Below are 21,419 nucleotides of genomic sequence, written 5' to 3' on the forward strand. Positions count from 1 at the left end.
AAGGGAAATGGGCAGCTTTGCACATAATGAGCAGGGGGATGGTGCTACAATTGAAACAAACAATTGATACACAGAGATTAAGGCCAGAAGGAACCATCTGACCTGTCTATCACAGGCCACCAAAACGCCTATCACCTGCCAACTACTGAAATGAGATCATGATATTACAGTCACAGGAGACTAGAAGAGACTTTGTATTCTCTGCTGGTGGCACACAATGAATTCCTCTGCATTTGAAATTCACCAAGCATCAGCCACACACATGCATAAGAAATATAGTTTTTATTTTAGTTAAAAAAAATAATCGTACCACTGAATGAAAGTAGCTTTTGAAAAAAAGCAACAATTTTTAAATTCATCTTTATAAACATTTGCTAAAGAAAAGCAGTAAAAGAATGGAAGAAACTAATATAATCTTTCAGCAGGTAACCATATGGAAAAATAATAAAAGACTCTAAATTCACCAATGGGTTGTTTCTTATATCTTTTACCAAAATAAAGGGGTTAGTCAAAAAGCAATCTAGCAATTAATTTTTCATGATGAATATGAAAATTCTGAATTTTGCATATCAGTGGCATGAATTTTTAAACCTTTTTTTTTTTTTGCAGTAAACATCAACACTTAAATGTCAAGTCTTCTGTTATCACATTTCACTTCCTCATCTGAATGACAACATTAAATTACATGCTTACAGACAGGTATAAAACAATTCTATTGGTTTTCATTACAAACACCCACATTGTGCCATGGACGTTTCTCTGTATTCCAGTTGAACTTGTCGTACATGCATCTTTTTGTTCAGTCCATTCCAGCTTGTAACAACAAGTTCATCTCTTTAAAAAAATAAATCACAGTGCATGCAAAAGACATATAAAAGCACTTTTCAGAGAGGTGTTTTTCCAGCCTGAATATTTATTGGTTGTCAAAGAGCCATAGCTGTATTCAGTAAGTTTCCCCAACACGCCTGTGCATTTCCCTGTATTTTTTGTAGAGGATCAAAATTTTTACGCCTGCCACTAAGACATCCCCTGTGTTCGTTCTCCCACCATGGCTCTTCGTTGTCACAGTTCGGCACTGGGAACAGCATCTATGGATCCACTGAGGTTACAAATACAGGATTGAGCCAGTATTAGCTGCATCTCCCAGGACAAGGCTGTGTCCTTTCCCCTATTACCTCAATGCTGCAGGCTTATCAAGAGGGAATGCAGAGAAAGACAGAGCTTCGTAACAAAGTGCAGGTCTCAAGTCTGCAACACGCCAAGCCGCTCCTGGAGGTGCTCTGGGTATATAACTCCCACTCCAAAAGCAATTTGGGGAACTGCCCAGACTGTAACATTAAGTCCTTAGCGCCTATAACATTGACCCAGCCTCTTGCAGAGAGGCAGGCCTTGCCTAAAATGCATCTTTTTGTCCCTACCTGTGGTGAGAGGAGCTGGCCTTGTCCTCATTGTATGGACAAAAAGCAGCTTAAAGCAACTCCTCCATGGCCACATGGGGAAACAGTGTCAGAGGCAGGATTAGAACTCAGCACTCCCACCTCCTGGCCAACGAGGGCTTTGCCACATATTTTTGCAAGGGTTTCAGCTACGGGGCCTTAAAGCAGGGGTGGGCAAACTCGAGCTCAGGGGCTGGCTCCGACCCTCCAAGCATTTTGCTCTGGCCGACCCAGCTGATTAGCAGAGTTTGCACACTTCCCCTCCCCCTCCTTGCTCCATCCTGCAGCTGTGCAGAGGAGAGGGGAGTGCTCAAGTCAGGGCATCCTCCTGCCCCTGTACCCCTTCTCTGCAGAGCAGGGGGCGGAGAGGGAGAGACAGCCAGCAAAGCAGCTCCAGTCTGAAGCCTGGAACTCAGAGGAGCGTGGGGGTGGGGAGACAACAGAGCAGGACAAATTTCCCTTCAAGAGACAGAGCATGGCTTCTCTCAAACTTAGGCAGCGCACACCTTCTCTGTGTCACTGTCGCACACACAGTGTCATGTGCACAGTCACACATGCTCTTCCAGTCTCTGCGCCACACACACTCAATCTATGCCACAAAGTCTGTCTCTCTCTCACACACACACACACACACACACATACTTTCTCTCTCTCTCTCTCTCTCTGTGTCTGTAGCCCCAGACCCACCCGAGGCCCCCTGCCCTTCTGGGAAGGCCCAGAACCAGCCCACAATCACGTACCAAAATTTGTGAAGTGGCTCCCCTGCAAAAATTATTGCCCACCCCTGCATTAAAGGGAGTGATTTAAAGCATTAAGCATAGGACGTTTCCAGAAGACAGCGCACACGAATGGCGGCGGGAGGCATTTCTGCATAAGCAGGAACTACTCATCCAGAGTCCGGTACATTCAGTGCCGGGGGCAAAGCCACAGTGCTTATCCTAGGGTTTGGATGACACAATGGTCCACAGCAAGAGAACACACGCGAGTTCAGAGCACACGGAAAGGTTTGGGGTTTTTTTAAAAGCAGAGGTCCCCCTCCCCCCAAGTCGCAGACACACGCCACCACGGAACAGCGAACAGACCAAAGGGACGGTGGGAAAACGGCTCGCCACGTCTTCACTGGCAACACGGACAGTGCAAGAAAACAGGACGATCCACAAAAGCGTGAGCTTCTTGTGCCTGAAGGCGGCCCAAGGACTCTGGATTCACAGACAAAAAGGTTCTTTAGGGATGGGTCCATTCAACCATCACTTACACAAGTCACTCGGGATGCTTCCCAGACTGCAATTTGCTCAGCGCCTCCAGGGCCTTTCCAGCGTTGCCCTTTCAACCTCGGCTCATTGCTTGAAGTTGGACTGCAGCTCTTTAAAGGCGGCTTTCCTCTGTTTCATCTCCTCTGCCTGCTTTTTCTTCTCTTCCTGCTCGGCTTTGATCTCCTCTTCGAAGCGGCTGGAGTCGTTCATAGCTTGGACCTGGAAATGCAATGGAATTTGGCAAGGGAGTCAGAAGAGCCCACGCCGCAAGGCCATGGGCAGCAGGATTGCTGCTAACGAGCACGAGCTGAAGCCTAACGGAGCTTTTCCACTGACTTCAGTGGGTTTGGGAGTGGGGCCCAACAGCGAGGCTTCTAGCCAGCCGTCTGTGCGCTGCTGCTCCTCTACCGACCACAATCCCGGCTGTGTTCAGCAGCCTCACGTGGAGCAGCTTTGCAGGCTGCAAGCCAAGTTCTTCCCTTGAGGGCATGCAGCTGCCATGGGCTCACACGGAAACACACGCCAGTGGGGTGGGTCTAGTTCCAGAGAGGCTTTCTATAAATTGGAGTGTGAAGCACATGGGTTACATAGCACAACTGGGCACTATGTTCCCTCTCCAGCTCATCTGAGAAAGTGGGTTTTGCCCACGAAAGCTCATGATGCTACAGGTTGAATCTCTCTAGTCCAGAAATCTCTGGTCCAGAAACACCCATGGTCTGGGATGATTTCATCTAGACGGAGGTTCACTTTTCATGAGTGTGGCCAAGTTTCCCGTGGTTCCATACAGTTTGTTTACAGCCACCAGTCCTGGCTCTCAGTGTTCTGTGCTGTTATTTAGTTCTAATTTACGCCTTAAATGTTTTCTAAGAGCTCAGTAAGCAGTGGAAGTGGTAGAAATGATGCTAGACAATGCTGACCTCCCGTGGTCCAGAAAATGTTCTGGTTCGGAACCAGTCAGGTCCCAAAGGTGCCGGACGAGAGAGGTTCAAACCTGTATATATTTGTGTTAGTTTCTAAGGGTACGTCTACACTAGCCCCCTAGTTCAAACTAGGTAGGCTAATGTAGGCATTCGAAGTTGCAAACCAAGCCCGGAATTTAAATATCCTGCGCTTGATTTGCATCTTCCCAGCCGGTCACCATTTTTTGAAATTTACAAGTTCAGACTAACTGCCCACGTCTACCCATGGCTGGGACCCGGTATTTCAAATTAAAGCCCTAAATCGAACTACCTGTTATTCCTCCTGCAAGAAGGCTATGATCAGGACCGTGAACTACTTCTGGTGCACAAATTACCTGTCCACCCTTTATCTTGTGATAATGGAACACACCCTTGATTTCCCCCCCCCCCCCACCAATCATGAATTCTCCTCCCCCAAGCCGCACTAATATGACTTTGCACGTTATTGTTTCCTTACTTTGGCTTCAAAAAAGCTTTTGGCTCCTTTCACGCCCTCCGTGGAGACGTCAATCTCTGAGAGTCGCGCCAAGGCGTGAAGCCCGCTGTCTTCCTGCAATTCGCCTGCCGCGGCTTTGCGGAAAATCAGGAGAAACTGTCGGAGGGAAGAGGCACACATTTGCTGCAAGCTGAACGTGGTGGGAGGGCTGAAGAGAATTCTGAGACGTAAGACCTGTGCACCCGCCCACCCATCCCTCCTGGATTATTTATCACTGGCTGAGCTCAGCGCCCCATTGCATTGGGTCCTGTGCAAACATCCTGCCCTGAAGAACTTTCACAAACTCCATAGGCAGAGAGGAGAAGGGGAAAGAGAGGCACAGGAAAAGAGACTTTCCCAAGGAGTTCCCAAGCCATCAGTGGCAGAGCTAGGAGAAGTCAAGTCTCCTCTTGCCCACTGGACTGGCCTGATACAATTGACCTCTTACAGTTTGTATCAAGCACAGGAGAGCATTAGGAGATTGCAGTGTAACCAGGAAAGATGGGAAGCTGATAGATCAGATGCTGAAAATCAGGTCATTAGGCAGCGTTACCATGTTCTATAGTTACTGTGGGATCAAACGCCACAAGCACTCATCTTGTGAAGGATTCTGAGCTGCATCACATGCCTATTGCACATCTGCTCATTAGTATTGTAAGAGCAAGTGCCGCTGTAATTGCAAAGAGCGAGCAAGCATGAATGCCAGCAGCTCAGGATTGCCTGCAGCCATGTCCCTTCCAGGCAAGGACAGCTGCCTGGAGATCACGTAGGCTAGGAAGATGTAATCCCATTAGCAGCAAGACAAAGTACTGCACGCAGATCTCACTTCTCTTGTTGCAAGGGGGTCTCCTTTGATCGGCAGAGACTGCATTAAGAAGCCCAAGAGCAGAGGATGCTGTGGCGGGAAGCAAGCATGGAAAGAGAGAGGCTGTCCCGAGACAGCGCCTGCCATCCCAGGGTCCCCGTGCAGCCAGGGTAACTCACTGGAAATCTCTGGCAAGGCAGGAAGACTTTTAAATGCAAAGGGCTGTGCACCTGCATGCATGTCCTGCACCAGGCTGATGCTGGGGAGAATTGAGAGGCCTGCAGGAACGCAGCACCCTGAACAGGACTCTGCCCCCTCAGACTTGCCGCTTAGCCACACGGCATGGGAGGAGTGCGCAGAATATATCCGTGCCTGCAGGGGCTGACAGTGTAACAGACAAAGCTAGCCCAGTCTGTGTGGGGCGTCACTGGGGGGAGACATTCTGGAGAGAGCAGAGCAGAGATGAGGGATGTGAATGTTCAACTGGTTAACCCAGGGGTGGGAAATCATTTTGACAGGGGAGGGAGGACACTCCAAGATTTTGGTAAATGGTTGAGGGCTGCACTTTTCTATGGAGGGGCTGAGGGGTCCGGGAGGGAGGTTGGGTGCAGGAGGAGGTGTAGGGTCCGAAAGGCAGTTTGAGTGAAGGAGGGGATTGTGACCTGGGACAGCGGATTGGGGTGCAGGGTCTGGGAGGGGGTATGGGTGCAGGAGAAGATTCTGGCCTGGGGCAGGTGTTTATGGGGGGTGGTGTAGGGTCGGGGGAGGGGGAAGAGTTGTGACCTGAGGGAGGACGGTGAAGAGGTTTTGGATTGTGACCTGGGGCAGAGGATTGGAGTGCAGGGTCTGGGACGGGGTGCAGGGTCTGGGAGGGGGGTGCAGGGGAGGATTCTGACCTGGCGGAAGATTTAGGAGGGGTGCAGGGTCTGGGAGGGAGCTGGAGGGCGTTGCCCTCAGGCAAGCCTTGCCCTTGGGCTACTGCAAAAGCATCAGGCTGGTGGATCTGGAAATCGACTCCTCCCACTTTGACCTAGATCTAGCTGTCTCCAGCATCTCTAAGACACTCATCCCCATGGTATCCCTACATCCTTCTACAGGACCCTACGGACACATCAGAAGGGCTTTCAGCCAGCTACCTTCTAGTCCAAAAGCCAGTCTTGCTGAATGTGCACAGCACAGACATTCAGCAGTGGAGGGCTCTCAGGCAGCGTGATTAGCTGTACACTGTCACTGAAAGGTGCAAAGATCACGCTGGAGCAAGTGAAGGAGCCATTGTCCTGCCCTGGCAGAGAGGAGAAACATCTCAACAGCCCTGTCTCCCAGCAGAGGAGCAGATGCTGTCCATGGATCAGCAGGCAAAGCAGGGTGGGCGTGTTATCCTGGAGCACTCACCCTGAACGATTTAGATATTAGCATAGAGAGGACGCTTATCAAGTTTGCAGGTGATACCAAGCTGGGAGGGATTGCAAGTGCTTTGGAGGACAGGCTCAACGTTCAAAATGATCTGGACAAACTGGAGAAATGAGGTAAACAGGATGAAGTTTAATAAGGACAAATGCAAAGTACTCCACTTAGGAAGGAACAATCCGTTTCCCACGTACAGAATGGGAAGTGACTGTCTAGAAAGGAGAACGGCAGAAAGGAATCTAGGGGTCATAGTGGACCCCAAGCTAAATATAAGTCAACAGTGTGACACTGTTGCAAAAAAAAGCAAACATCTTTCTGGGATGCATTAACAGGAGTGTTGTGAGCAAGACATGAGAAGTCATTCTTCCATTCTGCTCGGCACGGATTAGGCCTTAGTTGAAGTATTGTGTCCAGTTCTGGGCACCGCATTTCAACAAAGATGTGGAGAAATTGGAGACGGTCCAGAGAAGAGCAAGAAAAATGATTAAAGGTCTAGAAAACATGAGATATGAGGGAAGACTGAAAGAATTGGGCTCTTTTAGTTTAGAAAAGAAAAGAGAAAGGGGACATGACAGGAGTTTTCAAGTATCTAAAAGAGTGTTACAAGGAGGAGGGAGAAAAATTGTTCTCCACGGCCTCTGATGATAGAAAAAGAAGCAATGGGGTTAAATTGCAGCCAGGGAGGTTTAGGTTGGACATTAGGAAAAACTTTGTCAGGGTAGTCAAACACTGGAATAAACTGCCTATGGAGGCTGTGGAATCTCCATCTCTGGAGATATTTAAGAGCAGGTTAGATAGACATCTATCAGTGATGATCTAGACGGTGCTTGGTCCTGCCACGAGGGCAGGAGACTGGACATGACGACCTCCCGAAGTCCCTTCCAACTGTAGGATTCGATAATTCTATGATCCTGCTCACCAGATAAGGCCTTACCTCCCGGAAGCTAAGTTTTCCGTCAAAATCTTCGTCTACTTCTTTGATCATATTTTTCAGCCCGAGGTGCGTTTGTGGTGCTTCAAGTTTTTCCATCATTAGCTTCAATTCCATGAGATCAATGAAGCCATCTTTCCCTGTGTCATACCTAAGAGACAGAAGCAAGAATTACAGAGACCAGCTGCCCTTCAGAAGTAGCTACTTTGCTATTTCAATGCCTGTGAATTTTCCTCTGTATTACCAGCCCCATCACACCCTATCAGTGCTGCCTTTGCAAATCCAGCTGAACCATGGATTCAGCAAATACTCTGGAGTCTATGGCACACAAGGATTTCCGTATCAAATGATCAGGCCCCTCCCAGCTGAGCTAAACGTTAGCTTAGCTAAAGTCTTAGCTGTAATTAGTAAGTTGTCACTTTCTATGGGCAGCAGCCACTAGAGGGAGACATGCTCACACATGATGGGTGAAATTTACACCCTTTTGCCTCAAGGCACTAGGAGGGGAATTTATAACCTACCAAGAGTGAAATTCTCCTCTGTCCAGGAGACCAGCACAAATGACGCACAGAGACAGTACTGACCCTATGTATTAGATATGCACCCTGATGCTTCACTACAGCCCCCTCCCAAACAATTAGTTCTCAACTGAAAAAAGAAACTCTGCAAAGCTTCATTCCAACTGAGGAACTGGAAGACCTCTACCTTCAGCCCCTCACAGTGGACTGCATTACACAGCAAGTAAACCTAGGTTTCAGAGGGGTAGCCAGGCTAGTCTGTTTCAGCAAAAACAAGGAGTCTGGTGGCACTTTAAAGATTAACCACAACGTATTCGAGCGATTTATGATGGATTTTGTGAGATCCAGCTCACTTCTTCAGATGCGCAAAGAGGAGAAAACAGAAAGGAAGGGATACAGAGATGTGAGTGTAACATCAGAGCTAATTAAATGGACGTGCATGCGGCCCAACGCCAACAGAGACGAGAGTATAGGCTGAACCTCTCCAGTCCGGCACCCTCGGGACCTGACGGGTGCTGAACCAGAGAATTTGCCCAGCTACAGGAGGCCAATATTGACTAGCAGCACTACCAACACTTCCACTGCTTACTGGGCTCTGAGAGGACATGTAGGGGTAAACAGCAGCACAGAACATTGAGAGCCCAGACTAGTGGCTGTAAACAACCTTTATGGGACCACAGGAAATTTAGCCACATCCAGAACACGTGGCCACCCGGCTAACTAAAATTACGCCCAACCAGAAAGTGCTGGATTAGAGAGGTTCAACTTGGACCTGAAGGGGAAATTACTTGACAGCATCAAATTGGTACATCAATTTCAGTTCAGGATGTTGCAGCCTGTTTTTGAAGGTTTTTTACCCTAAGATTGGCAAGTAAATGTAGTTGCCTTCCTGCTAAGCCCCTAACGCTTGTCTTCGTGCTAGCATCCAACTGCATCTCCAGCAAAACACACACACACACACACACACACACACACACACACACACACACACACACACACACACACACGAAAAGCAGCTACTCTACCATTTCCCCACTGCAGAGAAGCCAGCCAGGCACATAAACGAAGTTCACAGCCAATAATAAAATATGTGATTAAAATAATGGATCTACCTTCGCCGCTTGATGGCCTAGCCCTGTACATCACGTAGTCTGTTGCCACCAAGTGCGATTGAGAGTTAAAATACAGCTCAGCCCTTCACTGTACTTAGTGCGGGTGAGTCTGTTTGCTTTCCAGCCGCCAGTCAGGCAATAGCTGGTCCTTATCACAATGTCCACACAAACCGCCATCTTAAGGACTCCGTGCGGGTGTGGAAAGAGCCTGGGGACATGCGAAGCTGAACAGGGCAGAGTAGGAAGCAGGAGCGTTGGTGGCATTTCAACACCCTCCTACTGATTTGACAGTGTCATGTCTTTCAAAGAGACAAGGGCAACGCAAATAAATGAGGTGGTTAAGGGGTTTGGGGTAGGGATGTCAACAGGTAACCGGTTACCGCATCAGCATCACCCTGACTGGTGACGCTTACTGAGGAACAGTTAACCAGCCCCCTGGGACAGCCCCCTGCTCCAGCCCCACCAACCTCCCCTGCCACACAGGGATGGGGGTGGCCGGAGCTGGCCCTACCATGAGGCGACCTGAGGCAGCCGCCTCAGGTGCCAGACTGTGGGGGGCGCCACTAGGACCCAGAGTGTAGAAAATGGTGTCTGCTGCTGGTGCACATGCAGGTAGCAGAGCAGTCCCATGAGAGGAGTAGAACAGGAAGGAGGCAGAATCGAGACCTTTCAAAATTTTGGCCTAAGCGAGAGGGCAGGGGGGTGTCATTTGAGCTCCCCGCCTCAGGTGCCAAAATGTTGTGGGCTGGCCCTCGGGGTGGCAGAGCCCTGTGCATGGCCGGGAGCTGGCACAGGCTGTGGCTAGTGGGTGGGACACCACGGCTCTAACGCCTCCCAGGTCAATGAATCAACATGGGTTTAAAAATAGTAGCCAGACCGTAGAGAGCCAGGATGTGGCTGGAAGCTCTTAGTATCGAAATTCATCATCAGGCATGCACCAATGCACCTCCACACCTCCTCAGGTGCCTCGCCTAGTTTCCTCTCTGGCTAGGCACTCTCAGTAACGGAGGAATGCAGAAAGAGACCCCAACCCTCGATGCTTTAAGAGAGCCAAGCGGCTAATTACTGGCAGGGGCCCCAGGAGCGCAGAACCGTAAGGAACACACACTTTAGTTCGCTTGCGCTTCCGATGCAGGCCCTGTTCATGCTGCAAGAGTTCTGTGGCTGCAGAGCTGGTGGTACCAGCGTTGCTTGTGATCCACTGTGTCCCGGCCCAGGGGGAGAAGTCCCGCACCTCGGCTCCCCATAAAGACGACGGCATCCCGTTGTAATAAAAGCCCACCCTCTTGGACATGCCCCATCAATCCCATCGCAGAACACGGTTGTGCTGAACATGTACGGCACAGCAGTAGGCTCAGACGGGCCGAGCTGTGGCAGCTTACTCTAGATGGCTTTGGGTGTGTTTCAAAACCACCGGAGGCCTGCGTGAGACCACTAACCGCTCCCGGGAGCATCTTTTTAAAGCATCTCATTTTACTATTGACTTCAATGAGATTAGTTTGCAGTGGTACACCAACCCCCCAGGACACATCCAAGTGCTCCATTCGCTCACGCTCTTGTGGTGGAAAGCAATTGCACTAAGCATTAACAACTCTACTAAGAGGCTCCCTCCGTGGAGAGGTGGGGGGGAGGGGGGAAGTGGATGCTTTTAGAAAGGTACTTTGAGCTGTTTCCGACATAAATACTCCAGCTGTTTTTCTCCCCCAGTGAAGCATGCACCACTTAAACAAGCTAAAGAATGTATTGCACTTACCAGAGGAGCTTTTCCAAATAAATCTTGCCACAGGTACCAAGCTAGAAAACTGAGCTGAAACTGTGTTTTGATAATCCCCCTTAAACCTAAACCAACCTACCTGGGCAGCGGTATCCCAGCTGGAAGCATGCTGCGTGTTGTGTGGGTTTTATTTGCTTTAATTGGCTTCATCATTTTCTGAAGACATCTTACAACTCACTGCGTAAGTTCTACAGGTGCTCCGAGGATCAGGGCTTGTGTAACCACCGACAGCCCTGGTCACCTACAGGCGGAATCGAACCTGGGAACTTGGGGAGCTTAGTGAATGAACTAAAAGCCAATTGGCTGGTAGCTAAGGCTGCAGAGCGCTTTCATTCTCTCTGTAAGTCATCTCGTGCCATTAGAAGGGGCAGATCATCACACCCAGTAGGTTACACTTGCATTATTTGGCAGATATGTAGGAGATTGCCAGTGAAAGGACAACTCTTGCCCCATTCAGTAAAACTAAATTAGAAAACATATTTCAGAGGCAGATTAAATATAGGCCTGGCGTGTGCTTCAAGACAGCTAGCATCTGCACTAACATAGCTAAAGAAGGAGGGAAACACACCCACGTCAGTTGTTGAATCATAAACGCTGAAGGGAAGTTTAAAATGTAAGACAGACACGTGACCTACCCCTCCTTTACTGCTCCGGACTGAAAACTTAAACCTGGGTGGTTTAAGGCATTACTGAATACTTGAATACAGTGCACAGATGTGGACTCCTCATCTCAAAAAAGATATACTGGCATTAGAAAAGGTTCAGAGACAGGCAACTAAAATGATTAGGGGTTTGGAATGGGTCCCATATGAGGAGAGATTAAAGAGACTAGAACTTTTCAGCCTGGAAAAGAGACTAAGGGGGGATATGAGAGAGGTATCATGAGGCGTGTGGAGAAAGTGAATAAGGAAAAGTTATTTAATTGTTCCCATAATATAAGAACTAGGGGCCACCAAATGAAATCAATGGGCAGCAGGTTTAAAACAAATAAAAGGAAGTTCTTCTTCACACAGCGCATAGTCAACCTGTGGAACTCCTTGCCTGAGGAGGTTGTGAAGTCTAGAACTATAAAAGGGTTTAAAAGCTAACTAGATAAATTCATGGGGGTTAGGTCCATGAATGGCTATTAGCCAGGATGGGTAAGGAATGGTGTGTCTAGCCTGTTTGTCAGAGGGTGGAGATGGATGGCAGGAGAGAGATCGCTTGATCATTACCTGTTCAGTTCACTGCCTCTGGGGCACCTGGCATTGGCCACTGTTGGCAGACAGGATGCTGGACTAGATGGACCTTCAAACCAGGCTCAACGGCTGCAGGATCAGTGGTTTACCAAGGATTTCATTTCTACTGAGCAATGAGAAGTGGTAAATCAGCTTCTCAGACAGCCACTGGCACTGAAATCACTCGTCCCTCTGCTATGGCATTTACCTGCTCCATGAAGATGGGTGAGAACAAAGCGGCTGTGCTAACAAGGCAGAATAGTTGGCCCATGCATTGGGAGGTTCTTTGGATGTGGGTGAAGTCTTCATACAGACTCAGCATTGTTGGGCAGCCAAAAGTCCCAGCAGTCGCAGATGAAAATGACTCTCTAGCGCAGCGATTGGTGGCCCCCTCACTAGCCAAGGTTGCCGGAGCGGCTCTTCTTCAGCTCAGTAGGCCGCAAGGCTGTTGTCACCAAGATGGTCTCCCGGGACAGGCTAGTTTTGCTCACAGCGCTTGCATACCAGGGACGTGAATGTTTAACCAGTTAACCGGCGAGCCTTACCTTAATGGGGGAGGCTTACAGGTTAAAGTTAACTGGTGAAGGCTGGACAGCTCCCCAGCATGGACAGGGCCTGCTCCGGGGGTGGGGGCATCCCAGCAGCGGGTGAGGGGGCCATTCCAGCCATGCTGGAGTGACCCTCCCCCCACCTACCTTCCCCTCTAACTTCTTAACCAATTAAATAGGATTTTACATCCCTATTGTGCACCTGGAGTGTGTGTGTGGAGGTGCCGATTGAACCATAACCGCGCTGTGATTGGATGCAGAAGGAGCGCAGGGCTCTCACAGCCAACGTTGTGTGTAGTCAGAATGCACCTCCCGTCATGTGTCCTGGCGTTAGCTGTGTGTCACTTCAGTAACACTGGTGGGAAAAAACGACACTGATCGAAACCAGCAGAATCCGGCAACCCTGCACGTGGGCAACGGTAAACGAAATGTCTCCGTGGGGTTGCGGGTTGCTCTAGATCGTGCAGGCCCTCTCCCTGCAAATGCTAGATTACTAGACAATCTGCACTGAGTTTTTAGACCTAGCAAGTCAAAGTGCTGTTTACAGAAATGAAGCTGGCAAAGAGATCAGATGGGAGAGGCGGGGAGTGAGTTTAATCTTCCAGTTTGCCAGGATTCGGAACAAGCATTGCATAGCCCTGAGAAGAAGGAGATGGCTGCTTCCTGGCGATGCACGATGTCTAACAGAGTGTTGTGTGTGAGGTCAATACTATGGGGGAAGGTTGAACTAAGATATATACAGCCGGTCCCCGAGTTGCGAACCGTCGACTTACGACCGTTTGCACTTACGACCAAAACTGTTGTAAATGGCGGACCCCCAGTTACAAATGTGATCCACGGTTAGGAACAGTGCGGTTGCGTGTAACTCAATGGGGTCCGACTTACAAACAAACCGAGTTATGACCAATTGGTTGGTCCGTAACTGCTTCGTAAGTCTGAGAGAGGCTGTAACTCCAGCTACATTAATTCCATAGCTGGAGTCAATGGATCTTAATTTGAGTTTCCACGTTGTCTCGTCAGCAGGAGGTCGACAGGAGCAAACACTCTTTTTGGCTTCCCTTACTCCTTGTGAGGAGTAGGAGTACCAGCGCTGACCGGGGGGTGGGGGGGGGGGAAGGGGGAGCACCCTCCAAGTTTGATATAGCAGGTCTTTACTAGACCCGCTAAATCAAGCTCTGGAAGATTGATTGCAGTAGTGTCGATCCTCCGTGTCGTGAAGACAAGCTCAGGAAGCGTCCCTTAAATCTTGTTTCGTCTTTCAGACAAGCAGAGCCTTTTGGCACTGGCCCAGGGATTAACAGAGCAAAGGCCTTGGATCTGGGTAATTTCCAGTGCTGAAAGCGAGATCTGAAAATGCTTCGAGCAAGTCTCGTTATTGTGCTTAAGAGTTTAGGGATGGGAAGCATTCGTCGTGCCTTGTCTGATCTTCTACGCACAGAGACCAGGTTTGGAGTCCAGGCCGTCGGTGGGGGGCAGTTTGCGATAACCGCGAGCTACCTTGCAACACAAACCAAGCCCCAGGCATTTTACTCCTTTTCCAGGAGCTGGTACTGGGAGTGCCTGGTGGTGAGCCAACATTCCAGACCGCCTGCCGCTAAGGATCTTGCTGCAGAGCATTCAGCCTGCCCCAGCTTGTGCTGTCTGCTCCCTGCCCAGACAAAACATTTACCCCATTGAGCAGAACAGAGGGACATGGGGGGCTGCCCCACCAGCAGTGTCTTCATTCTACTAACTTAGCGGGACTCGCAGCTTCCCCACGGGGGCACGTTACAGGCTGTCCCCTGCACAGGGAGGCCTGAAGATCCCAGTGGCCTGTCTCCAGACTCTCTGGCGGTGCGGAGGGAGGAGGAAGGGGGGGGAGGTCAGATCCAGGAATCACACACCCAGGACATATCCACAAGGAGCCCACTGGCTGTGTGGGACCAGCAGCTGCAGCAGAAAGCCGGGCGGCTCCTCCGCAGGGCGCGGAACAGTTCTGATCGATTCCTCAGTCCGGATCTCCTCCATGCTGGCCCAGAGCATAAGGCACCCCCGTGACTGGGACTCTGGAGCTGCTGCAGTGGGAGAGGGCGGTACTCATGGGGAGCCAGCCCCCCCACACTGCTGCCTCAGAGAGGCAGCAATATTAGGAGAGGGGTAGGCAGGAGTTAGTGCATGCAGGAAGCCGGCTTAAAAGCTGGCTCTCCACAAGCAGCAGCTCCTGCCTGCCCCTCTGCGTGTAAACGTGTAATCACTAAAAATGTAAGTGGTTACACATTTACACGCTTAAGATCCCTAGTGTGAGCAAGGCACGCCTCGCAGCTTTGACGTTGTCACCCTAGGGGAGCAGAGGTGCTTCACAGAGCCTGTCACCGAACCTGGGCCGGGTGTGCGTGTGCATGTGTGTGTGCGTGTGCGATTTTCTTTTGTACCAGCAACGGTTCACTGCCCTCTCCCTCCACATGCTCTGGGGCCCTTCCTGCGACGTTAGCAAAGCTCCCATGGAAGCACGGACACATTTGGTGGAACATGGCGCTGAAGACTGAGCCAGCTTGGGAGCAGGGGGATGAAATCAGCTTCTCTAGATTGGATTCTTTCCAAACTGCAACAAATGCCACTCCGGTGCAGCTGCTGCCTTGGAGACCCTGCCGTGAATTAGATGCACGCCCCTATTTCCCCTTCCTTGCGTTATTCTAGGGATCCACTTGAACATCCGCATGTCAGCCTGGGCTACAGAACAACCCTCCCCCCTCGCTGGCGTGACTCACTCTTTGCCTGCCAGGGCTGGCAGCGGTTGAAAATCCTGCCACCCTCTATGCAACTCAATCCCCGCTCTTCCCCAAAGCAGTGGGGTCAATTCAAGGCAGCGTTCCAACGAAGCCCCTGTCTGGATAACATTCAATACACCCTGCGGATGAATCGGTGCAGTGTTGCAAATTCCCACTGCCTCCTAACTTGGACAGGGGCATTACCTCTCCTGAAGACAGGCTTTAATTGTGCTCCTAATCTCGGGCTAAGTGGTAAATGACCCCATTATTAGCCAGCTTAGAGCATGTCGGTGTCAGAAAGGTCAGTCAAGAGCGCCTTCACATTCTTTGCTCGCCAGCTCTTCCGGCTTGTGTTACTTCGTCCTCCCCAGTTCTTGGCCTCATGGAACAAGACTCTTCCAAGGGCCCTTCCTAATTTAAAACAGCCATGTTTACCAGCGTGGCGCCAACAGGGCTAATAAGATTTGGCCAGGCAGAGAGGACAAAGATGAACTATGTTACAACCACGCTCCCGGCTCGAGCCAGCAAGTCTTTGCCGTTGTTTAACCCCCTCAGCGCTGGCATATCGGTGTTGGCATCACCACGCATGATTTTAGAAGGCCGATGGAAAGTCTGTGGAGATGGAACTTGGTTGATTCCGAGGTTATAGAAATAACAGGGGAGCTGTCAGAGGTGTTGGCTAGAAGGGGACGGACAGTTTCTCTTTCTGTGGAAGACGACCTCCCCACCCCATCTGCCAAGTCCTTTTAGGAAGCGAGCACAGCACAGAAGTCAGCAACACTGGAAGGTATTTTGTGAAATTAAATATTACACTGTAGGCAAACAAGTGCTGATTGTATCTCTACCACAACTGCTTCAAGGAATACAGATGACTAAGTGTATGACTGACCTATACTGCAGAAACAGATGACTGTGTTTCCTGTGTCTTTCTAAGCCTCTGGTTCGAATGGCCTCCTTATAAAAATACCTCGTTGCTGTAGCAGAAAGAAACACCCTCCTCCACAGAGAAGAGACCGCAGAAAGGAGGCAGAACATTTCAAATCACGTTTAAAGGTGTTTGAAACTAACTGAACTACACGGAGCCTGTTAAGCAGCAGCTAATAAAGGCAGAACCAATCCCCCTTCCTCCCCACACACACAACTCAGAAGAAATTCAGCGAGGTGGAAGAGGAACAGCCTGCAAGCACATAGCTGGGGAAAAGCAGAACTAGGGAAAAAACAGCCCTGAAGAAAGAGAGAAGTAAAAACTCTGACGCAGGAACAAGCTAACAGAGCTTTGGAGGTGGGCTGACTTCCCTCGTTACCTATATGACTAGACACTAGAGAAGAGAGAGAATTTTTTTTCTTTAAAAGGTTAGGAGAGAAGCAGAACTTCACAGAGGGATACTCATGGGAAGAGCATTACTCCTGCAATCTTTCCGTCTGACAAGGTGTTCAAAGGGTTGCTTTCCCTTCCGGACATGTATAGAGATGCCCTCAATTGACTCAGAAAGCAGAGGGGTGAAGTCGGTATCCCATAGGGAACATTGCACACACGTGGCCCCTATGCCATCCACACTGAGATACCAAATGCACCCTCGCTACTGTGCTTGGCAGGCTCGGCTACTCCGACAGGCCAGCACCACGACACTGTAAGAGATTCAAATCTCCCGTGGTTCTGGGCAAATAGCAAGCTGCTGAATCCAATGCTTCATCTAAACCTGTGGTTCCCAACTTGTGGTCTGTGGATCCCTGGTGGTTGGCCACGGTACTGCAGGGGGTCTGCAGAAAGTCGGGGGCCATGGGGCTCTGTGCCAGTGCAGGTGGAGGGATGCGGCTTGGGACGCAGCACAGACCGAGGGACATGCAGGCTGCAGACACAGCTGTATTGTTGGGGGAGGGGCGCATAACATTTGAATAGACTGAAAAGGGGCCGGTATGCTGGAAGAGGTTGGGAGCCACTGATCTAAGCCGCTGTCTGCAGCTTGCCCGATCCAAAGACCAAGGAAGCCCACAAGACGCTTTCCATTGACTTGGTAGGCTCCGAATCACACCCTGAAAGGCGAGCAGGAAGAAGGAGAGAATGAGCAACAGTCCCTTGAAGAACAAGGGAGATCAGATCACACCTAGGTAGATTACAAAAGAGCTAATTACAAAAGGCATAGGTAACGCTAGGAGACCTCAGGATCCAGACCGATGACCCTTACACACATGACCTGTCTCAGTGATTATGGAAAGTAGGCTGTGGAAACCTTAGTGCAAACATCCATTTAGAAACTGAATGATCATGCTAGGATAAATAACTTCCCTATCACCGCACAGTTGCATCTTGATCCCTAACAGTTTAGTGGGCTCAGTCCTTTGGGTTAGTTCTGGTGGCTGGGCGGTGTTGAAGGGCTGTAGTATACCTGAGGCCAGACTAGAGAATTTGGTGATCTCTTCTGCCCTGGAACGCTCTGACTCATTCCACTAGGATCCATGGGGCGAGTATACATCTCAGGCCTAAATGGAGAAAATCTTTCTCCCCCCCCCGCCCTACTCCCCCGGATATTTTAAATATCTGTTAACACTATCAGAACAGTCTTGTCACTGAAAAAGGCATCTGTGGCAAAAGAGGAGCAGCAAATTCAGCCATACCAATGAGAGAATCTTTTGAGAACAAGTCCGATACAGAGAAATGAGGAGAAGAATTCAACCGGGATTGCCACTGCTCGAGTTTTAATCAGAATGGACAATACAGGCAAACCCAGAAAGTCCTGATCTGGATTTGCCAGTGGTTTTGGGATTTGGAATTCTCTAGGTTTTGCTAGTTCATACCAGCTGCATTGGCTTGGTAGGTAAGAATGCCACTGGCTTTGCTTTACTCTGCAATCCAGCCTTCCAGCTCCCACACGGACGCTCATTCCTCTTGCTGCAGCAAAAGGCTCGGAAGCGCATTCAGCTAAGTAACGTTAGAATAAACAAGTCGAGTGTGTAGAAACTGCTGCAGCTCTGTAATGAGAAGCCGGTGTTTCTGCAGGGCAGGGTATGGCCTGACACAGCTTTTTGGCCAACCCCACAGCATTTCCTCATTTTAAACTGTGACATATAACATCTATCCCAGAGCAGTGGGTTTTATGCCAATTTCAAGAGGACCAACATAGGTCAGAGCTGATCCCAAATTGAGATTGCTGTAGCCAGGAAAAATTGAAGTTCCAGAGGAAACAGATTAGCATAGCCCCTAAACAAACCTTTCAAACCAAATGCAGCAGATCTATGCTAGTACAGAGGATCTGGAAGTGAAATTGATGAGGAACTTGCTGTAAACAAAAGTCTAACTAGTGTATTTGTAATAATCATAGGGAGAAGTAACTCGTTCAGATAAAGCGTTTCCAGTCCAATTTCAGATTTTGTAACAGATGAGGAAACATGGTTCCTCATGCCCCCAATAGCATCTCCCTAAGTTCCATCACCACACTGATTTTAAATCAGAGTTTAAAGCCAGGAGGAATCATTAGATCATCTGGTAGAGCCTGTATATCCCTGGCCATTAAAATTCACCTGCTTACCCCAGTAAGAGCTTATGGACCAATGGCCTGAACCCCCTCATGGTTTTTTTATTGCAGCCTTTCTAGTTAACATGCTCAAACTCTCTAAATATTTGTTCTTAGATTGACCTCACCAAACATTGTTTAAATAAATGGCTAACAGCATATGTCATGTGTCAGCTGGATGCTAATTTAAAATAGCCAAGCAGGAAAAATCAGGATGTAAAGAAGAAGGACAGGCCCTTTTACTGATGGTAGTAACATACACAAGAAGGGGGGGGGCAACTTTTCCATCTCTTTCAGCCCTGTTCCTACCCACGGAAGCCAATAGCAGAACTCTCAGCAATGGGGCAGGGTTGGGTCCTCTTAGCATTACACCATTGACCAGGTGCATTATGGGGTTTTTCAACTTTGCTTTGCAGCTTGTGGTGCTCGCCATTGCCAGAGGAACCATACCAGACTCCATGGCCCATTAATGGGATCTGTATTCCCGGCAGTGTAACTTGTTAACCTGAGAAGAAAATGTTTGAACATCCAGCTAGATATAAATCCATTTCTACAGAGGCTGGATTTCACTTATGAATGTTGCTGCTCGTAACTGAACCCACAGCCTGTAGAAGTCTTACGTTTCCAGACAATCAAAAGTAACTTCTCTTTTCAGTTTCCACGAGAAGTGTCTACAGTTTGCTGTTGGTGACTAGTGATAACGTATTTGAAATACTAGTACTGTGAGCTTCAGGGAGGGTGAATGGAGCCCAACTAAAGAGAGGAATACAGCAGACATTAGCAGAGCAGGAAGTGTTGCTCTGAGGTGTGAAATTTATTGCCATGGCAGGTTTTTCCTAAAAGTTGGCCTCTCTACGCCAACTCAACTAAAAAGAGCAATGGCTACCAAGTAACACGCCCCAGGCACAGCGTGGTTTGCTGGGAAGAGATGGAAGGAAGTTCTTTTAAAATGCAAAATGAGAACTAGTCACCTCCAATTCTGGAAACGGAACTTGCAAAACATACACACAAGACTAAAAAAAGGAACCAGATTTCCTCCGTTTTATCTATTGCACAAGCAGCAGGGGAGAGCTCAGGGCCCAACTGAAATGAAAGTCACCCCTCCCCGCACACACACACACGCCCTTCTTGTGCAGGATCAACTTCTCCTGTAGATGTCTGGAGGGTTCCTGCTCCCTTTGCCAGAGTCACTTAAAAGAAGAGGGGAGTTTGTGCAGGAATCTTTCCCCTCTTCTGTGGGCAGGCATGTGGCACACTCTGCTTTCAATCACAAGCCCAGCCTCCCTAATGCAGCTAAGTCTGACAAGTCTTTTGGGGGAGGAAAGGGGGAATTCCTCATGCTCCTAATGGCGCCATGCCTAGTCCCCCAGTGGCACATAGCCGTGAGTGGCATCCAAAGCCTGCCAGAAGTTAGCAGAACCACCCCTTCTCCCCCAGCTGGCTGCATAGGGCAGGGATGCCCGGAGGGGCAGATTAGTGTCCCCAGGGTCAGTTTCCCCAAGACAGTTCACCTGTCCCTAGGGGAAGAACAATGAGGAAGGGGAAGTGGCTGGGTTCGCTCCCCAGGAGGGGCTGGGTTCCTGGGAACAGCACGAGCTCGACCCACCAGGGCACTAGGGGGTCCCTCCCCCGCGGAGGGCAGGGGGGGGGTCTCCATCATCTCCCCAGTTACTCAGTGTTTGCAAGTGGCTCCATCCATGTCCTGTGGGGCAGGGCTGGGGAGCGCCCTTGTCCCCCAGCACCAGGGGGACCCCTCTCCCTTGGTCACTGTCCCGCTCCCAGCACCAGCTGCTGGGGGTGCTGCTCCGGTCCCCCGCTTCCCCAGGCACCGCCTGCCATGCCCGGTCCCTCCGGGCACCCCCTGCGCGCCCCGGCCCGGGCACCCCCCGACACTCCCGGGCACTCACTGCCGGAAGAGCCGCTCCATGTCGCGGATCTGCCGCCGGGAGAACTCGCGGAACTCGGCGTAGGGGCTGAAGACCTTGCGGCCCCCGCCGGGCGAGAGCTCCCCGCCGCCCTGGCTCAGCTCCGTGCGCCGCTGCAGCTTGGCGCTCAGCTCGCAGTCCGCGCCGCCGCCCAGGAGCTCGGGGCCGTCGGGCTCGGCCGCCTCCCCGTTCTCCCCCGCGGGGCCGCCGCCCTCCTCCTCGTCCTCCATCTGCAGCCGGCGGCTCAGCTTGCTGGCCAGCTCCTCGGTGGCCATGGCCCGGCGAGCCCGCGGGAGCGGCGCACGGTGCGGCCGAGGCGCTGCAGCAGCGGCGGGGACTGGCCCAGCTGATGAGCCGGCCCCTCCCACCCGCCGCCCAGCCCTGCTGACTGACGGGGGGGGGGGGGGCAGGTGCCGCGCCGGACCCACACATGGACAGACGGACGGGAGGGGCCGGGGAGCTGTGGCACCGGGCAGACAGACTGGTGAGGAGGGTGCATGGTGCAGGACAGGACGGGCAGGCACAGGACAGACAGACAGGCAGGAAGGACAGGCGAGCTGCGGCATAGACAGACAGGTGAGGTGGGTGCACGGTGCAGGACAGACAGACGGGATGGGCAGGCGCAGGACAGATAGACAGGAAGTTCAGGTGAGCTGCGGCATAGAACAGACAGGTGAGGTGGGTGCACAGTGCAAGACAGACAGACAGACAGGATGGGCAAGCGCAGGACAAATAGACAGGAAGGACAGACAAGCTGCAGCATAGAACAGACAGGTGAGGTGGGTGCACAGTGCAAGACA

The 21,419-nt window shown here is 50.6% G+C and overlaps 1 protein-coding gene across 1 annotated transcript; it reads right to left on the minus strand.

Moving 5' to 3' along the window:
- Positions 1-265: 265 nt before the first annotated feature.
- Positions 266-20,964, minus strand: EFHD2 (EF-hand domain family member D2). The gene is made up of 4 exons (XM_075906861.2): positions 20,602-20,964; positions 7,270-7,417; positions 4,106-4,240; positions 266-2,908 (listed from the first exon to the last, which is right to left on the minus strand). The coding sequence occupies exons 1-4, from the start codon at positions 20,892-20,894 to the stop codon at positions 2,774-2,776; spliced, it is 711 nt and encodes a 236-aa protein (XP_075762976.1). The 5' UTR covers positions 20,895-20,964; the 3' UTR covers positions 266-2,773.
- Between the last annotated feature and the right edge of the window lie 455 nt (positions 20,965-21,419).

Source organism: Pelodiscus sinensis, chromosome 24, assembly GCF_052426305.1.
Source record: "Pelodiscus sinensis isolate ZL-2025 chromosome 24, ASM5242630v1, whole genome shotgun sequence".
Classification (NCBI taxonomy): Eukaryota; Metazoa; Chordata; order Testudines; family Trionychidae; genus Pelodiscus; species Pelodiscus sinensis.